This window comes from Rhinolophus sinicus, linkage group LG11 (assembly GCF_036562045.2).
Source record: "Rhinolophus sinicus isolate RSC01 linkage group LG11, ASM3656204v1, whole genome shotgun sequence".
Lineage (NCBI taxonomy): Eukaryota > Metazoa > Chordata > Mammalia > Chiroptera > Rhinolophidae > Rhinolophus > Rhinolophus sinicus.
Genome location: NC_133760.1, coordinates 11,328,145 through 11,345,532, shown reverse-complemented (window position 1 = coordinate 11,345,532; position 17,388 = coordinate 11,328,145). Strand labels below are relative to the sequence as shown.

Here is a 17,388-nt window from a genome sequence, read left to right as displayed (position 1 = left end):
GTAAAAATAGTGCCACAGCAGACGTCCCTGTCCATACGTATTTGAGCCCATGTGCAGGTGTTTCTGTACAGAATAGTCCTCAAAGTGACACTTTTAGGCCAAAAGGCATATGTATTATTAAACTTCTTGATAGATATTGCCAAATATCCTCCTGAAAATGCAGTGCACACACCTGCGATATGACAGCAACCCTCTCCCCCCACCCCCCCATGGTCACCATCATTAGATATTGTCAAACTTTTTCATCTCTGCTAATCTGAGTGAAAGATACTGTCTTGTAGTTATTTTAATTTGCATTTTCCTGAACATTGAAGGAGGCTGAACATCTTTTCGTGTGTTTAATGACCATTGTACTTTTGCATCCTTTGCCCATATTTGCAGGAAAAGATACACATTAAATGGATAGTGTCAGTGTCTGGAATCATTCTATCTCAGGTCATATGGCCACTTGCTAGAGGTTATAGAAGGGTTTCATCTAATGAAAACCGGGAACTTATAACCTTAACATTTCAGATGATATTTAACACGTTGCGTACGGCAGGGTTTAAATCCCTCATGAAGATTCTCGTGATCCGTACGCAACGTGTTAAGAATTTCCTGAATTCTAATGCATTTTGATTTTCTTAGTGAAAAATATTTTGGGGTGGCTGTTTTCTTTGATTTCTGAAGCTTGTGATTGTGCCTTTTAAAAATTTCCATCTTACATGGTTTTGACTTGTTATAAAGTTAGATTTTTACCATTTTTATGACTCGTACAGAGTGTGAACTGTATCATTTGGGACTCTTTAGGGTGCAGTTCATAGGACTTCAACCCAAATTGACTTAGGCTAAAAAGGGACATAGCTGAAAGATCTAGGGGTTATGCAGCTTCAGGCATGGCTGGATCAGTTACTCAGATTTGTCCTCAGGAATCTCTGTCTCCATTCCTGTGCCTTGCTTTCCTCTGTGTTGGCCTCATTGTTGGGGAGCCTGTTCCCTCTTGACAGCAAGATGGCCCCAGTATTCCAGGCCTACATTCTATCAGTTTAGGAACCTTGTGGGAAAGAAAGCATACCTTTTGAGCTCACATAGTTTTGCAACAAAAGTGGGAAGAGTTTTCACTGGCTGATTTAAGGTCACATGCCACCTTTTACCCAATCCTTAGGGCCACAGGTGATTCAGTGTTCTCATTGGCCAGGCCTGAGTCACATGGCCATTCTTGGCCTGCTGGGTTTCATCAGCCCCAACCATCCCTGACCCAATCCCTGTGGCCAGGGTGATTTCAGTGTTCTGATTGGCCAGCCTTGGGTCATGTGGCCACCCCAGCCCTCTAGGTTTTATTAGTCCCTCAAGAAGCTCAAGACCTGAAAGTGGGATGTGAAGTCCTGAGAAGGAAGGGATTGTATGTTGGGCAGGCAAAACCAACAGCTCTGCATTGCAGAACCTTGGAATAAAAGTTTTGACTTGGTTCTTAAGTTTTGAGTTCTGGGTTGCAGTCTTTTGCCATAATCTGTTACCACTTAATTGCATTATTATTTTGTTTTCTTTTCTAGCTTGCCCCCATCTGTTTAAAATCACACAAGTAATGCGTAAATATATTGTTTTGGTAAAAGATCTTACCGACCTAGAAATCTTCAGTAAAACAAAACCTCCCTTTAATACACCTCCCAGTCTCACACCCCAAAGAACCTCATTTATTATTTGGTGTGCACCCTGCTGGAGCTCTTTCTATGCATTTACAGATGTACCTATGTGGATGTTTAGTTGTTATTTTTGTTTTCCATGTTTAATTTAAATTTTTGAATAAATTTTTATGGTTCAGACATCAAAAACTATATAAAATCCTATGTGAGAAGTCTCTCACCCTTGTCCCCATTCACTAAGTGTCCATCCCGCCAATAGGTACCATCTGCTATTAATTTCTTATTTATTCCAAGGGAGTTTCATGCATGTGTAATTCACTGCAAATATATATTCATATGTATGTTATAAATTGCTTTTGCCTCTTAACAGTAAGTTTTGGCCACTTTTCCATACTGTTGTGGAGTTGTTTAACCATTTTACTCCTAATGGGCATTGAGGTTGTTTACAATTTTTTCCCATTATAAATTCTGCTATGATGAGCTCCTTGGACAAACATCTTTGTCCATATGTGCCAGTCAGTATTTCTTTAGATATATTCCTAGAAGTGGAAATGCGATTGCTGGGTCAAAGCATTTTGACACATTTTGCATTTTGATAGGACCTGCCGAATTGCCTTCCAAAAAGGCTCTACTCATTTACACCACCACGGACAGTAGCCGAGCGTGCCCATCTCCCTGCATCTTTGGCAACACTAGATATTATGTATTATGTTTTTGCCAATCTGATCAATAGAAAAGGATACCTTGTTTTAATTTGTATCTTCCTGCTGATTAGTGAGACTGAACATCTTTTCATGTGCTCATTTTTTCTTCTGTGTGCTCTCTGTTCACATCTGATGCCCATTTCTCTTTGGGGCAGTCTTTCTTTGTTGATGTCATTCATTTGTACCTTGAGCAAATCACAATTAAAGGCTTATTAAGTGCCAGGCACGCTTCTAGGCACTTGGGCATACAGAGATGAGTTGACACAGCCTCTGCTCTCATGAAGCTCGCATTCTAGAAGCAGGAGACTGATAAAAAACCCACAAGCAAAGACAGTAATCTGATGGTCTAAGTGCTGTGGAAACAAAGGAAGCAGTATAAAGGGGAATTCTTTGTTAAAGAAACTGCTTGCTCTAATAGGTATTCCATTTTTTTTCAGTTTGTCATTTGCCTTTAACTACATCTAGAAATTTTGGTTGATGCAAAAGCATTTTATGTGGCCAAATTTGTAAATCTTTCCCTTTATGGTTTTTATGCTTGGAAAGATTTTCTCCATCCCAAGATTATAAAAACATTTGCCCAGGTTTTCTTCTAGTACCTTATGGATTTACTTATTCTATTTAAGTCTTTAATCCATCTGGAATTGTTCTCAACATAAGCGAGGAAGGTATCCAGCTAAATTGGTTGGCCATTTGGCCCATGACCATACAGTGAATAATCCATCTTTTCCTTGGAGATTTGAAATGGCATCTATATATGAATTCTCCTGTGTATTTGGGTCTGCTTTTGTGCTTTCTGCCTATCCCTATGGCACATCAACTATTTAAATCACTATAGCTTTGTGTTTATTTTTGATATTTGGAAAGGTTGGCTCTTTGGACAAATTACCTAACTTCTCTGGGCCTCAGTTTCCTCCTCCGTAAAACAGGGATTCCATCAACAGTGAAGGGTTTTTCTGAGAATAATGAACCACTTTAGTCCAGGGGGTCAGGTAAGCCTCTTTGAGAAGGTAATGTTTGAGCTGAAATCTGATGACAAGGAAACGCATGCCTGGCAGAGGGAATAGCAAAGGCAAAGGCCCCCAGGAAGGAGCTTGCTCACTGCGTTGTAGGATACGGGAGGAGGGTGGCGCTTCTGGAGGGGAAGTGAGCAAGGGGAAAGTGGAATGGTGGGTCGTAGCGAGGGATTTGCTGTCACCATGAAGGTACTGAGAGCCACAGTAGGATCGGGAGGGAGGATGGGTCCCGCTGAACCCGCCCCTGTTCCCACAGTCGATGGAGTCGCAGGTGGAGGAGTGGTACCGTGAGGTGGGAGAGTTGCAGGCACAGACGGCGGCGCTGCCCCTGGAACCGGCGAGCAAGGAGCTGGTGGGCGAGCGGCAGAACGCGGTGGGCGAGCGTCTGGTGCGCCTGCTGGAGCCGTTGCAGGAGCGCCGCCGTCTGCTGCTCGCTTCCAAGGAGCTGCACCAGGTTGCCCACGACCTCGACGACGAGCTGGTGAGGCCCGGCTCCGGGTTCTGGGGCGGGGCCAGGCGAATGGGGCGGGGCGTGAGGCCAGAGGCGGCCCAGCGGGCCGAGGAGGGGGAGACTGGGAGCCGGGTGGGCCGTGGAACTTTGAAAGGTTCTAGGGCGGAGCTGGCTTAGAGACCTGGTATATTGAAAGACTCAATCATTCATTTCTTAACTTAGTCATTTATCCATTCACTTATTAATTCATTCACTGTTTCACATTCATTTACTCACTGGTTTATTCATGAAGTCATGTACTTATTCATTTTTTTCCTTCCTCCACTCTATTATTTTATTCACTCGTCACTCTTCCATTCATTTCCTCATTCGGCCACTTCCGGACTTTCTCATTCATTCATTCACTCACTAATTTTCTCATTAATTTGATCATTTTGGCCCTAGCCCTGTGCTTAGATGATGCTGGAGTCGCAGGGGTAACAAAGGCAGACCCCATTCCTGCCTATAGAGGGCTCAGAGTCCAAAGGGGAAAACAGACACGTCCCTAGAGAGTGACAACTCAGTGTGGTTAGGACTGTAGTTGAGATGCAGGGTTCCTGGGGGTGCATTCTCCCCTTGACCTGCTCGCTGTATCCTCCCCAGGCGTGGGTCCAGGAGCGGCTGCCACTGGCCATGCAGACAGAGCGAGGAAATAGTTTGCAGGCTGTCCAGCAGTACATCAAAAAGAACCAGGTGAGCAGACCCTGGGTGAGGGAATGGGTTAGGACACATTTGCATTCGAGTGATAGAAAAAATGACTCAAGGTGGTTAAAGCCCAAAAGGGGAATGTATTGGCTCTTGTCATTGAAAAGACGGGACAGCAGCTGCAGGTGCATTCAGGTGCTTCCATGATGGCATGGATCATTCAGCTTAGCCCGGTATTTGTTTTTTTCTGGGTTAGCTTTGTTCTCGGGCCAACTCTCCTCTCCTGGTGGCAAAAGACCTCCAGCAGATTCAAGTTTACATCCCACCATGAAAACTCAAGAGAATTTCTCTCTCTAAAAAGATGCCCAGCCTCACCAATCAGCAGTAGTTCCAGGAATAACTCTTACTGGTAGAGTTGATTCACATATCCACCCCTGAGCTAATCATGGTGGCCTGGAATTTAGACTATTTTGATTGGACTGGTCTGGGCTAAAGGCCCACCATTGTAATGGCAGGTGGAGTCAGCCTTAACTTAATATCTGGGCTGAAATGGAGGCAGGTAAGTTCCCCAAAAGAAAATCGGGGTCCCGTGACTAGAAGTAAGGGAAATTCTGTGGAGCCATGGAAAAAAACCAAAAAACAATAAATGAAAACTCAAAACATCCACAGGTAGAGAGGAGAGAGGACTCCTAAGAGAATGCTGACTCCTAAGCTGAGCACGACGGGGAACTTTTGAGCCCCTAAAATTCTCTAGATCTCTGTTCACCTCTCTGGGCCTCAGTTTCCACATCTAAATAAGTAGACATGTGGTCTAGAGCAGGGGTGTCCAAACTGCAGCCCGCGGGCCAACTGTGGCCTGCAATCCATTTTTAATTGGCCCGCAGCAAATTCCAAAAATATATTTAGTTTACTTAAATAAACCAGGTGAGGCAGTATGTACTTCACCTCGAGTGAGTGGCCTGGGTGTTTGTGTATTTTACCACATATGGCCCTTGGTGAAAAATGTTGAAAAAAGTTTGGACACCCCTGGTCTAGAGCATTGGTTCTCCAAAGCTTAGCAGAGGAACCCTTTGGTCAAAGCAACTGTTTCACCAAAGCCCAAAGTAAGACACAAAAAAGAAGAGTAACGATACTACTAATCACAACTCATTGATGAAAGACTTACTATGTGCCAAGTACTGTCCTACAGGGTTATGTCAGATATTCCATTGAATCCCCACAATAACTCTGTGAGGTAGGTATTGTTATTGCCCCTTTTTACCAAAATAATATAAGTTGGGAGAAGGGGGCACTGAAGGGTGGTGGGAAGGTGGGTGCACAAATGATTTTGAAAGGTTCGTGAGCATGCTGCATTAGATGGAGCTCTTTAAGAGGCTAGAGCTTTTTGTAGATTTTGTTTTTCCATCTTGATGAAAATACTCTTGGCTGTGGACAGTGTTGGGGACAAACAGAACTGGCCCATCATTTTCATGGTTGAGGAAAATGATCAAGAATGCTTAATGCTTAAAATGGAGGGGGTGGGTAGTTCGGCCATGTGTGAGAGTGCTGGATCCGTGGGGGCTGTTAAACGATTAATAGCTGTTGACATTGACTGAGCACCTACTGTGTGTCAGGCACAATTCTAAGTGCACCATGGTACAACACAGGGTAGATATCAGCAGCCACCACTAGCCATGTGACTTTGGCAAGTTCCTCGACTCTCTGTGCCTCAGTTTCCTCATCTGTAAAATGAGAATAATAACATCTGGCTTCTGGCGATGGAGTGAGGACTAAATGAGTGGCTGCCTTATGCAAAGCTCTTACTTAGCAAAGTGCCTGGCAGACAGTAAATATTGGCTGTTATTGTGGTCTCCATTTGCCAGTTGAAGAAACTGAGGCATACAAGAAGTTAAGTAAGGTACTCAGCCAGTACAGAGCTGGTTGAGGGAAACTTCTGGTGTGATGGAAGTGTTCTATATCCCGATCTGGGTACACATATGTAATATGTAATATGTGTCAAGTGGTACCCCTAAGATTTGTACATTTTGCTATGGGTAAATTATACCCCAGCTGCTCCTGAGCAGCCTGATTCTCAGGCCTGTGTTTAACTATTAGGGGGATGTTGTGTCACCAGGCGTCTTGGTTCAGAGCCAGCCTCCTGTGCTCAAATCCTGTCACCCCTTGCAAGTTGCTTGTTATCCAGCGACGTACTTCTCTCTGTGCCCATTTTCCCACCTGCCACACGGGGAGTGAGTAACAGTAAATCCACGCGGGACCTGGCACAGGCTGGTAGATGTGCAGCTGTTTGCATGTCTCTCCTGGAACGTGGCAGTCGTGGAGGCGCACGTGGCCTTGCCCAGCCTCTGAATGACCCTCTTTACCACATCCCCCCACCTCCCGCCCCCAGGGCCTGCGGCGGGAGATTCAGGCGCACGGGCCGCGTCTGGAGGAGGTGCTGGAGCGCGCGGGCGCTCTGGCGGCGCTGCGCAGCCCGGAGGCGGAGGCGGTGCGCTGCGGCCAGGAGCAGCTGCAGAGCGCCTGGGCCGGACTGCGCGAGGCCTCTGAGCGGCGGCAGCACGTGCTGGACGCCGCCTTCCAGGTGGAGCAATACTACTTCGACATGGCCGAGGTGGAGGCGTGGCTGGGCGAGCAAGAGCTGCTCATGATGAGTGAGGACAAGGGCAAGGTGCGCCCGGGCTGGCGGTGTGGGGTACCTGGGGCACTGGAGCCCGGGGGCCGGCGCTGCCGCCTCATCGTGGACCCCCTGTGTCCCCAGGACGAACAGAGCACCCTGCAGCTGCTCAAGAAGCACCTGCAGCTGGAGCAGGGCGTGGAGAACTACGAGGAAAGCATTGCACAGCTGTCACGCCAGTGCCGGGCGCTGCTGGAGATGGGGCACCCGGACAGGTGGACTGGGGGTGGGGTGAGGGGTGGGGAGAAGGGGGCCAGGTGGGGGCAGGGCCAGTTCTTAGAGAATAGTCCAGTAGGATCTGAAGCTTCGTTGGTGGAACCTGGGACAAGGCCAGAACTGACCATTGGGGTGGGAGGGGCCCTCATTGCGGCGTGCTGGGGAACTTGGATTTTGGCAGGTAGTTGGGGCCTGAATGGAAGGGCACTGCCCAGGGATGGTTGAAAGGGTGTGGCCAGGAGCACTGGGATTTGGCCTAGGGGTGGGGGGCGATGTCTAGGACTGAGGAGATAAGTAAGAGCTCAGGACTGGGGAAGGCCCTCTTCCTACCCAGTGTCTGAGCAGTAGCTAGGAGGACTGAAAGCCTGGAGTGCTGTGATGGGGCATGGCCTGAGGCTTCCTGGATGAAGGACCAGTGGCCTCCCTGAGGTCAGGAGTAAGGGCCACATCTTGGAGGCCTGGCCCAGGAGTGAGATCTGAGACGGGGCACAGGGCTAGTACCTGGAGATTGGGACTGGAGGTGAAGTGGATTGGCTGCGGACCCAAGTAGGGAGTCTGGAACCCCACCCAAGTCACTGGAGGGAAGCGGCGTGGGGCCACAGATAGAAAAGTTTCTGAGAGGGGTGGTAAGCTTATCAGGCTTAGGGAAGCAGAGTTATCCCTGAGTGCTGAGATGCAAGTACTGGGTTGACTGAATCCAAGATTTGCAGGAAACAGTCCTGCGCGAAGGGCTCTGAGGGGATCCTACCCTGCCTGAAAATTCAGAGGAGATACAGCCATGCCCTGAGAGGGGGGGGTCAGAGGATCATAACTCTGTCCTTTAAGTCTCCAGGGCTCCATCTCTGCCCCTCCCTGTCTCTCATCAGTGAGCAGATCAGCCGGCGGCAGTCTCAGGTGGACCGTCTGTACGTGGCACTCAAGGAGTTGGGCGAGGAGCGCAGGGTGGGCCTGGAGCAGCAGTACTGGCTGTACCAGCTCAGCCGCCAGGTGGACGAGCTTGAGCACTGGATCGCGGAGAAGGAGGTGGTGGCTGGCTCACCTGAGCTTGGCCAGGACTTTGAGCACGTCACGGTGAGCATCGTCCGTAATAAGAATAAAACTAGTGACTACTGTGTATGCTACTGACGTTCTCTGGGGCTCAGTTTACCTACCCATAATATGAGGATCATAACAGCACCCACCTTGTGGGTCTGTTGTGAGCCAAATGAATTAGTATATAGCAGCCCCCTTATCCACAGAGGATACGTTCTGAGACCCCAGTAGAGGCCTAAAACCTGGAATCATTCCAAACCTTATGTATACTGTTTTTTCCTGTACACACATACCTTTTTACTTAAGGAAAGATTGTGCAGCTTCTCTGTGGCCCATCCAAATTGCCAGCAGTACTGCTCTTGAGCTTTGGGACTATTATTAAGTAAAATAAGGGTGACTTTAACACAAGCACTGTGATACCACAACAGTCAATCTGATAAACTAGACAGCTACTAAGTGACTAGTGGGTGGAGAGTGTATACAGTCCAATGGAGACATTGGACAAAGGGACGAGTCACATCCCGAGCAGGATGGAGTGAGATTTCATCATGCTGCTCAGAAGGGCGCACAATTTAAAACTAAGGAATTGTTTATTTCTGAAATTTTCCGTTTAATATTTCTGGACCATGGTTGGTCACAGGTAACTGAAACTACAGAAAGCAAAACAGGATAAGGGGTGGACTTCTGTAATATAAAGCACTTAGGTCAGTACTCAGCACACACAGTGCCTAATAGTATTAATTATTATTACTATCATCTTATTATTTTTATTATTATTACTCTTATTGCTACAGAGTAAGTGCTCAATAAGTGTTAGCTTTTTTAAATTATGATTGTCATTATTATTATTCTCACCTGCCACAAGATGGTGGACTGAGAGAGCATGGTGTATACAGCACGTTTGCCCATGCTCTACCTCCACTTCCTGGTGGCAGGTGCTGCAGGAAAAATTCTCAGAGTTCGCCAGCGAGACTGGCACGGCAGGGCGGGAGCGGCTGGCGGCCGTGAACCAGATGGTGGATGAGCTGATCGAGTGCGGCCATACGGCGGCGGCCACCATGGCTGAGTGGAAGGATGGGCTGAACGAGGCCTGGGCCGAGCTGCTAGAGCTTATGGGCACACGGGCCCAGCTGCTGGCTGCCTCGCGGGAGCTGCATAAGTTCTTTAGTGATGCCCGAGAGCTTCAGGGACAGATCGAGGAGAAGCGGAGGCGACTGCCCCGCCTGACAGCCCCACCTGAGCCGAGACCCAGTGCCAGCTCCATGCAGCGGACTCTGCGCGCATTTGAGCATGACCTGCAGCTCCTCGTGTCCCAGGTGGGGCGCCGGTGGCCAGGAGGGGAGGTGGGAGGGTCTGGACAGCGTGGCCAAGGGATATGGACATCAGAGCAGGCAAAAATCAGGCTGTAGAGTACATCAAAATGAGATGGTGGGACAGATAGAAAACAGATCATGGAATAGGGAGAAATTAGATATTGGGACATGTAGAAAATGGACTGATTTCATAGTGTACAGAAATTCGACAAATTTTCAATGCAGGTTGGGCAGGGGTTCTCCTAAGAGTGAATTTTACCCAAATTCAGATGGACAGTCCAAAGGAAATTGCAAAAGGGTTAAGGGAAATGTGGCTGTGGGCAGATAGAAATTTGGCATCAGGTCTCTGATAGAAATAATATGATTTTCCTTAAAAAAATTTAATGGGGGTGGGTTGAATGGAAATGGCAACAAAGCTAATAGAAATCAGGCAGTGGGTTTGACAGGAACTGAGAGGTGGATCAGATGCAAATGAAGCTGTGGGCCTAATAGAACTCAGGCAGCAGAACTGCAGGAAATGGGGATGCAGAGCTAATGCAATGCAGAAATTGAATAATTATTTTTATATAAATCAAATAAATGACTGTTAGAAATCAGGTGGAGAGATTGACAGTGATTAAGTGGTGGACCTGATAAAAGTGCGGTGGTCGCTCCAAAAGAAATCAGAGAGTGAACAGTGGGCCCAATAGAACTCACACAGCAGAAGTAATAGAAATTGGGCAGGAGACCTGGTAGTAATCTAATAGCCATTCTGCAGGGAATTGGGCAGTAGATAGTGGGTCTGAAAAAAAATGAGTGAAAAAAATTAGACAGCATATCTCATAAACATCAGGGTGGCAAGAGGTTTCCTGAAAGAAATCAGATTTGTCTGAAACAAGATAGAGGTGGGCCTGAAGAAGTGAGATGAGAGAAACCCAATAGACATCGAGTTCTCTGACCAAAAGAAATCAGACAGTAGACCAAAAGAAACCCGGTGGTATGTCTAAAAGAAGTCAGAATGCAGGTAAGTCAGAGAAAAATCAGGCAACGTGCATGCTCTCATGGTAGTGGGTCTAAAGGAAGTCAGGAAGTGGGGAAGTCAAAAAGAACTCAGCAGCGGATAAGGGAACCCAGTGGTGGGATCACCAGGGTGCAGGCTCCTTTCATTGTTAGGATCTGCACCAGCCAGCAGATGGGGAAAGAGAAGGCAGAGCCTGAACCCCATGGAGGGCTCGTGCTCGACCTGGCGTGCCCCTCAGGTACGACAGCTGCAGGAAGGCGCAGCCCAGCTGCGGACGGTGTATGCGGGTGAGCATGCGGAGGCCATCGCCAGCCAGGAGCAGGAGGTGATGCAGGGCTGGAAGGAGCTGCTGGCAGCCTGTGAGGACGCCCGCCTTCACGTCAGCTCCACGGCCGACGCCCTGCGATTCCACAGCCAGGCCCGGGACCTGCTCTCCTGGATGGATGGCATCGCCGGGCAGATTGGGGCAGCTGACAAGCCCAGGTGCCCCTCATCCCACCTCAGGCTTCCTACCTGCCTCTGGGCAGCCACTCCCCAGCCCATCAGCAGTTCCCTTCCCATAAGAAATCACAATAACCAATACCTGCGTGTCCCCTCTCTGTGCCAGGCACTGTTCTAAATGCTTCATGTGTTTTAAGACCCCTTTTCAGGCCTGGCATTGGGGGCTCAGAGCATGGAGTGACCTCCTGCTTCTGTCCTTCCCAGTTGCCCACGACTGTCCTCCCTGTGGGGTGTTATGGGCTGTAGCCAGGATAGGGACAGGGAGGTGTGGGACCGTATGTGTGGCTTAACCTACTTGCAGTGGGCACTGATTTATTGCTCACATGAGTGTCTGGCAGAAGCCTATCCCACAGTGATTAGGAGCCAGGTCTTTCCATCACTCAGCCCTGGGAGTCATTTGCGGGACCCTCTGCATCCAGCTGCAGATGAGAAAAAGAGGATCACACGGGAGGTTTTAGGGACTAAGCCAGCACTCACATAGCTTTGATTCTGTGACTGTGAGGCCTGGGGTCTACATTCCTTCACTCAGCAAATATTTATTGAATGCCTACTGTGTGCCAGATACTGAGCAGGGCCAAGCCCCTACCCTGATGCAGCTTACATTCTGAGGGTGGAAACAGGCAACAGAAACACCTAATTTACTTCAGATAGTAATAAGTGCTCTGAAGAAAAATAAAGCAAGGTAAGGGGACGAGGTGCTAGCTGACAAGGCCTCTCTGAGGATGTGATTGATGTTTGAGACTTGAGTGAAGTGATGATGAGTTGGGTAAAGTTTGAGGAGTAGGGTTTTCCAGCTTGAGGGTATCAGCAGGTGCAAAGGCCCTGAGGTAGGTTGTAAGTAAGGTATGTTTGAGGAAGAGCTAGACGATCATTGTGGCGGGATGGAGGGAGTGAGGGGGAGAGTAGAGAGCGGCAGGAAATGAGGTTTGAGGGGCAATAGGGTGTGGTGAGGAGTTTGCCTTTTCTTGGAGTGAGATGGGAGCTGCGGGAGGGTCTAGAGCAGGAGAGTGATGTGATATGATGTACATTTGAGAAAGATCACTCCAGATGCCTTGTGAGAAGTAAGTGTGGAGAACAAGGATGGAAGCAGGTAGGCCGGTCAGGAGGGTGCTGCTTGATGATGGTGGCTTGGCCCATTGTGGTGGTTATAGAGATGGGGAGAAGGGATTGCTTTTAGGAATTTACAAAAATCTTTGTAGTATAAAAAATTTCAAATACACACAGAAATAGCCGTAACAGTATAGTGAACCCACATATATATAGTGAACACCTGGCTTGAACAACCATCATTATTTGGCCAATCGTGTTGCACCTATAAACTCTCCCACTCCCCCGCTACCCCTTGCTGAGTTGTTTTAAAACAAATCTCAGGTATCATATCATTTCACCGGATGTGCTTTAAAGTTATAAATGTCCACTCTTGACTGATAGATTAGCTTCAGGTCTGAGGGGAAAAGGAATCACAGATGAATGATGGTGAATGTACCGATGCAGAATTTCAGGGGAGAATCAGATCATTCTATACAGTCTAAGTCTTAGGTAGGGACCATTACAATGTGAAATCTTCATAAATAAGTTTGGATATTTTAAGTCTTATAAAGCTATACTTGCTGACTGGTAGAACCTTTGGAAATTTGGAATTTGTTTTGGACATATGACAGTGGAGAATGACGCTGTCCTGTAGTTATACAATGCAAGCCACAAATGTGAACCACATATATAATTTAAGATTTTCTTGTAACCACATTATGAAAGTAAAAAGAAGCAAGTGAAAATTAATTTTAGTAATCCACTTTATTTAACCCAGTATACCCTAAATATTATCACTTCAACATGTAGTTAATATTAAAATCGTTGAGATATTTTATTATTTTTTATACTAAATCTTCAAAATATGGGGTATACATTACACTTCCACACAGTTCAGAACAGCCACATTTCCAGTGCTCAATTGCCACACGTCTAGCTATCGCGTTGAACAGCACCGACTTAGAAAGCTAGACTCATTGGCTAGTGGAACCTTCAGAAGCATAGCTTTAAGAATTTTAAAAAAATTTGGACCTGGAAGCCCTAGTTTAGAATCACGGAGTGTGCCATTGTAGCACCCTGGAAAAAGTTGGAATCATTGACTCAGTGGAGAACCTTGGATCTTCAGCTCAGAGCTTGGTCATAAGAGGTGCGTGGGTGTCAGTGATGGTGGGGAACTTCTGCCTCAGGGATTTGGGCTCCTCTGGAGCTGTGAATATGGGGCGGGCAGAGGGAGGCTGCTTGTGGCTCAGATCCCTGCCCACCACCCACTGTAGGGACGTGTCATCAGTGGAGGTGCTCATGAACTACCACCAGGGCCTGAAGACCGAGCTGGAGGCACGGGTGCCTGAGCTGACAGCCTGCCAGGAGCTGGGTCGCTCTCTGCTGCTCAACAAAAGTGCCATGGCTGATGAGGTGGGGAGGGGCACAGGGGGTCCTCCACCATCCGTGCCCACTGGGATGGGAGCCACCCTTGACACCCCTCCCATCCACCCACCACTCCCAGATCCAGGCACAGCTGGACAAGCTGGGAACCAGGAAGGAGGAGGTGTCGGACAAGTGGGACCGCCATTGGGAGTGGCTGCAGCAGAGTGAGTGGGGGCCCAGACACATGTCCTCAAGGGCAAAGGGACATGCTCCAGCGTGTTTAGAAAGGCCCAGAGGGTGACACAGGCATACTTTGTGTACCACTCATGGGTCCCCAGTAGCAAATATGGAGGCCTGGCAGGGCAGATGGGGGGCTGCCTTGCCACTGATGCCCTGGTGGCAGATACCTAGGGGAGAAGCTGGTGCCCTCAGAAGTAGCTCCAGCTTCTCTCATTCCTGAAGAGCTCAGAGTGGTCAGGGCTGGCATAGAAGAAGCCAGGGGGTGTGGAAGGCCAGAATAAACAGCCACTGCCCCATGAAGTGCCCACAGGTGCCCCAGCACCCCTACCCCGTGTGTCTCCCCTCAGTGCTGGAGGTGCATCAATTTGCCCAGGAGGCGGTGGTGGCTGATGCCTGGCTGACAGCCCAAGAGCCACTCTTGCAGAGCCGGGAGCTGGGCAGCAGTGTGGACGAGGTGGAGCAGCTTATCCGGAGACACGAGGCCTTCCGCAAAGCAGCTGCAGCCTGGGAAGAAAGGTTCAGCTCTCTGCGGCGCCTGACCACGGTCAGCACCCAGATCTGCCCCATTCCCTCCCACCCAGGGCCCTACCCCATCCCTCTATATGAGACAGACACTCTGGGAGTTGGTTCAGTGCTGTGTTGGGTGAGGCAGAGACAGACTGGGCTCCCAGTCCGGGCGTGGGGGTGTCGGGGACTGACCTGTCAGTCCGGGGCTGGGATGGGGAAAGCACAAGGTTTGTGGGAGCCTAGAAACACTTGGCCTGGCCTGGGGGAATCTGATTTGAGACTTAAAGAATGAGGAAAGGAGTCCATTGTAGTCTTAAGGTCCTAGGTTGGGGGACATTAAGGAAGGAGGCAATGGGGTTCAGAAAGGCAGCTAGAGAAAATTATTTAGCTGATTCTTAAAAGAACACTAGGTGTTTCCTGGAGAAAATAGGAATTAAGTTCCTGGCAGAGAGCAAAGCATGGGCACAGGCCTGGGCAACCTTGTTTTGTCACTAATAAAAACTAATAATAAACTGGGTAATGAGTCAAGACAACCCAGAGCCACCTTCCCAGTCCCACGCCCCTGCACCTGACCCTGGTGCCTCCGTCCCCAGATAGAGAAACTCAAGGCGGAACAGAGCAAGCAGCCGCCTACCCCTCTGCTGGGGCGCAAGTTCTTTGGGGACCCCATGGAACTGGCGGCTAAAGCAGCGCCTCTGCTGCGGCCAGGGGGCTATGAGAGAGGTTTGGAGCCCCTGGCCCGCAGGGCCTCGGACACGCTGTCTGCCGAGGTGCGGACCCGGGTGGGGTATGTGCGCCAAGAGCTCAAGCCCGAGCGCCTCCAGCCACGCATCGACCGGCTGCCGGAGGTCCCGGTTAGGATGGAACCCACAGCCCCACCAGCGGCACCAGAGGACGTGGCGGAGACCCCAGGGGTCCCCACTGTGGCGGAGCATGTCCGGCCACGGCCAGAGCGCCAAGAGTCAGCTGATCGCGCTGAGGAGCTGCCCAGGAGGCGGCGGTCGGAGAGGCAGGAATCCGCGGATCAATCCGAGGAGGCTGCGCGGAGGCGGCGACCTGAGCGGCAGGAGTCGGTGGAGCACGAGGCTGCACACAGCCTTACCCTGGGCCGCTATGAGCAGATGGAGCGGCGGCGCGAGCGACGTGAGCGTCGGTTGGAGCGGCAGGAGTCCAGCGAACAGGAGACGGGAACCAGAGGAGAGCTGGCTAGGGGGTGAGGCCCTATGTGCCCAGGGAGTGAGGGAAGGGGAACGCAAAGCGCTCCTGAGCCGCGCAGGCCCAGTGGAGAGGGCTTCTGGGCTCAGAATTGCCTAAGGAGGGGGAGAGTGTCGTGGTAACCATTTTGCAGAGATGTAAACTGAGTCTAAGAGAGGAGACAGGCCCATTGTCCCACAGCTGCAATTCTAATTGTTGAAGGATAGAGTTAGCCAGAGTGTATTGTGCAGATTGATCAGCTGTGTCCCCAGAAAGAGGTCTTTGGTCGAATATGTTTCAGTGACCATGACTTCTTCACCCATTTTCAATTTCGTATTTCATGAATATTTACTGAGTGCCTACCCTGTGTGTGGTATGTGTTGGGGAGAGCAGTGATCCAGTCAGCTCGAGCCCTGCTTTCATGGGACTCACAGTCCAGTAGGGGAAACAGACTTGTTACCAGACAGTGATGACCCAGAATGATTAGAGCTGGGTTGGAGGAAGTCCAGGGAACCTGGGAGCTCAGGGGTGGGTGGAAAAAAAACAACAACAGTATGTTCAAAGGCTAGAAGGTACCAGTTTGCATTTTGCTCTTTGTGCTGCTTAAAACTCAAAGGGAAGAGAGGTTCCGTCCTCCATTCAGCAGCTATGTATTCAGCACTTGTGGTGTGTAAGGCCAACATCTGTGAGGCAGCTGCAGAACAGGGAAGGGCCTGGTGTCTCAGGCTAAGAGGTGGAGGCTGGTCCCTGGGAGAAGGCACCCCAGTTCCATTGGGTCTTTCTGCCCCCCAACCCCCCCCCCCAAACCTCAGGAAGGCCACCCTGGCTGACATTGTGGAGCAGCTGCAGGAGAAAGAGGCAGGTCCAGTGCTCCCTGTTGGGGTAAGTTGAGCCTCTGGATGGGTGAGGAATGGGGATACCGGTGCCTAGCCCTGGGTCCCCCCCATCTGAACCCTGCAGAGAGACTCTCAGGGGATGGAAAGGGCCCCCAGATGCCCCCCCCCCCATAGTCTGAAATTTTCTCCCTTAGAAAAATGAGGCCACCGATCTCAGAGACTCCTCCCCTCTCCACACACACAGACTGGAGCTTCTTCCTACATCTGCCCTGGACTCTTTATGCAGTCTCAACTTTCCTTGCAGACAACCACAGAGCAGGAAACCCCAGATTCGTCCTAGAGATAGCTGGGACACCCACCTGCCTGCACTGCACCTCCATAGCTTCCTCCCCAAGATCAAGAGGGAGTCCACACCTAGGAGTCCTGGCAGACTCACTCCCAAGACCGGTGGAGCCCCTAAGAATTGGCCCTCCAGCCCTGAGGTCCTCCCATACTCGCCTCCAAGACAGATGGTCCTGCAAATAGATGGGACACCCCCCCCAGACCCATAGTTCCCCCAGAGAGATGGCCCCCACACCACACTCTGAACACAACCCCTCCTCCCCCTCCCTTCACACAGCCGTCGCTGCCTCAGCCTCGCGAGCTTCCCCCAGGCCGCCTGCCCAACGGGCTTGAACCACCCGAGAGGACACCTCGGCCAGACCGGCCGCGGGCGCGGGACCGGCCTAAGCCGCGACGGCGGCCGCGGCCCCGAGAGGGTGGTGAGGGCGGGGGAAGCCGGCGTTCGCGCTCTGCCCCGGCCCAAGGCGGCTCGGCTCCAGCGCCTCCACCACCGCCCACTCATACAGTGCAGCACGAGGGCTTCCTGCTGCGCAAGCGCGAGGTCGACGCTAACCGCAAGTCGTCAAACCGGTGAGCGTGCAGACGGGGCTTTGTAAAACTGGTCCCAAGCTCAGTGTCCATGAGCCTAAGGATGGGCCTTAATGAGGGGGTGGGTGTCCAACTAGTGG

At 50.1% G+C, this 17,388-nt stretch overlaps 1 protein-coding gene across 3 annotated transcripts in view; it reads left to right on the top strand.

Moving 5' to 3' along the window:
• Positions 1-17,388, top strand: part of SPTBN4 (spectrin beta, non-erythrocytic 4) — a 71,990-nt gene that overhangs the window by 50,754 nt on the left and 3,848 nt on the right. For 2 of the 3 annotated variants that reach the window (XM_074314308.1, XM_074314307.1), the window contains 13 exons: positions 3,596-3,820; positions 4,433-4,522; positions 6,861-7,139; positions 7,230-7,360; positions 8,228-8,432; positions 9,329-9,709; positions 10,945-11,189; positions 13,511-13,649; positions 13,741-13,825; positions 14,189-14,385; positions 14,942-15,561; positions 16,355-16,424; positions 16,998-17,290. In XM_074314308.1, the coding sequence (XP_074170409.1) occupies positions 3,596-3,820; positions 4,433-4,522; positions 6,861-7,139; positions 7,230-7,360; positions 8,228-8,432; positions 9,329-9,709; positions 10,945-11,189; positions 13,511-13,649; positions 13,741-13,825; positions 14,189-14,385; positions 14,942-15,561; positions 16,355-16,424; positions 16,998-17,290 (2,960 nt within the window). Of the gene's footprint in view, positions 1-3,595; positions 3,821-4,432; positions 4,523-6,860; positions 7,140-7,229; positions 7,361-8,227; positions 8,433-9,328; positions 9,710-10,944; positions 11,643-13,510; positions 13,650-13,740; positions 13,826-14,188; positions 14,386-14,941; positions 15,562-16,354; positions 16,425-16,997; positions 17,291-17,388 lie in introns of those variants that run through there. The other variant, XM_074314309.1, reaches the window with a different exon arrangement.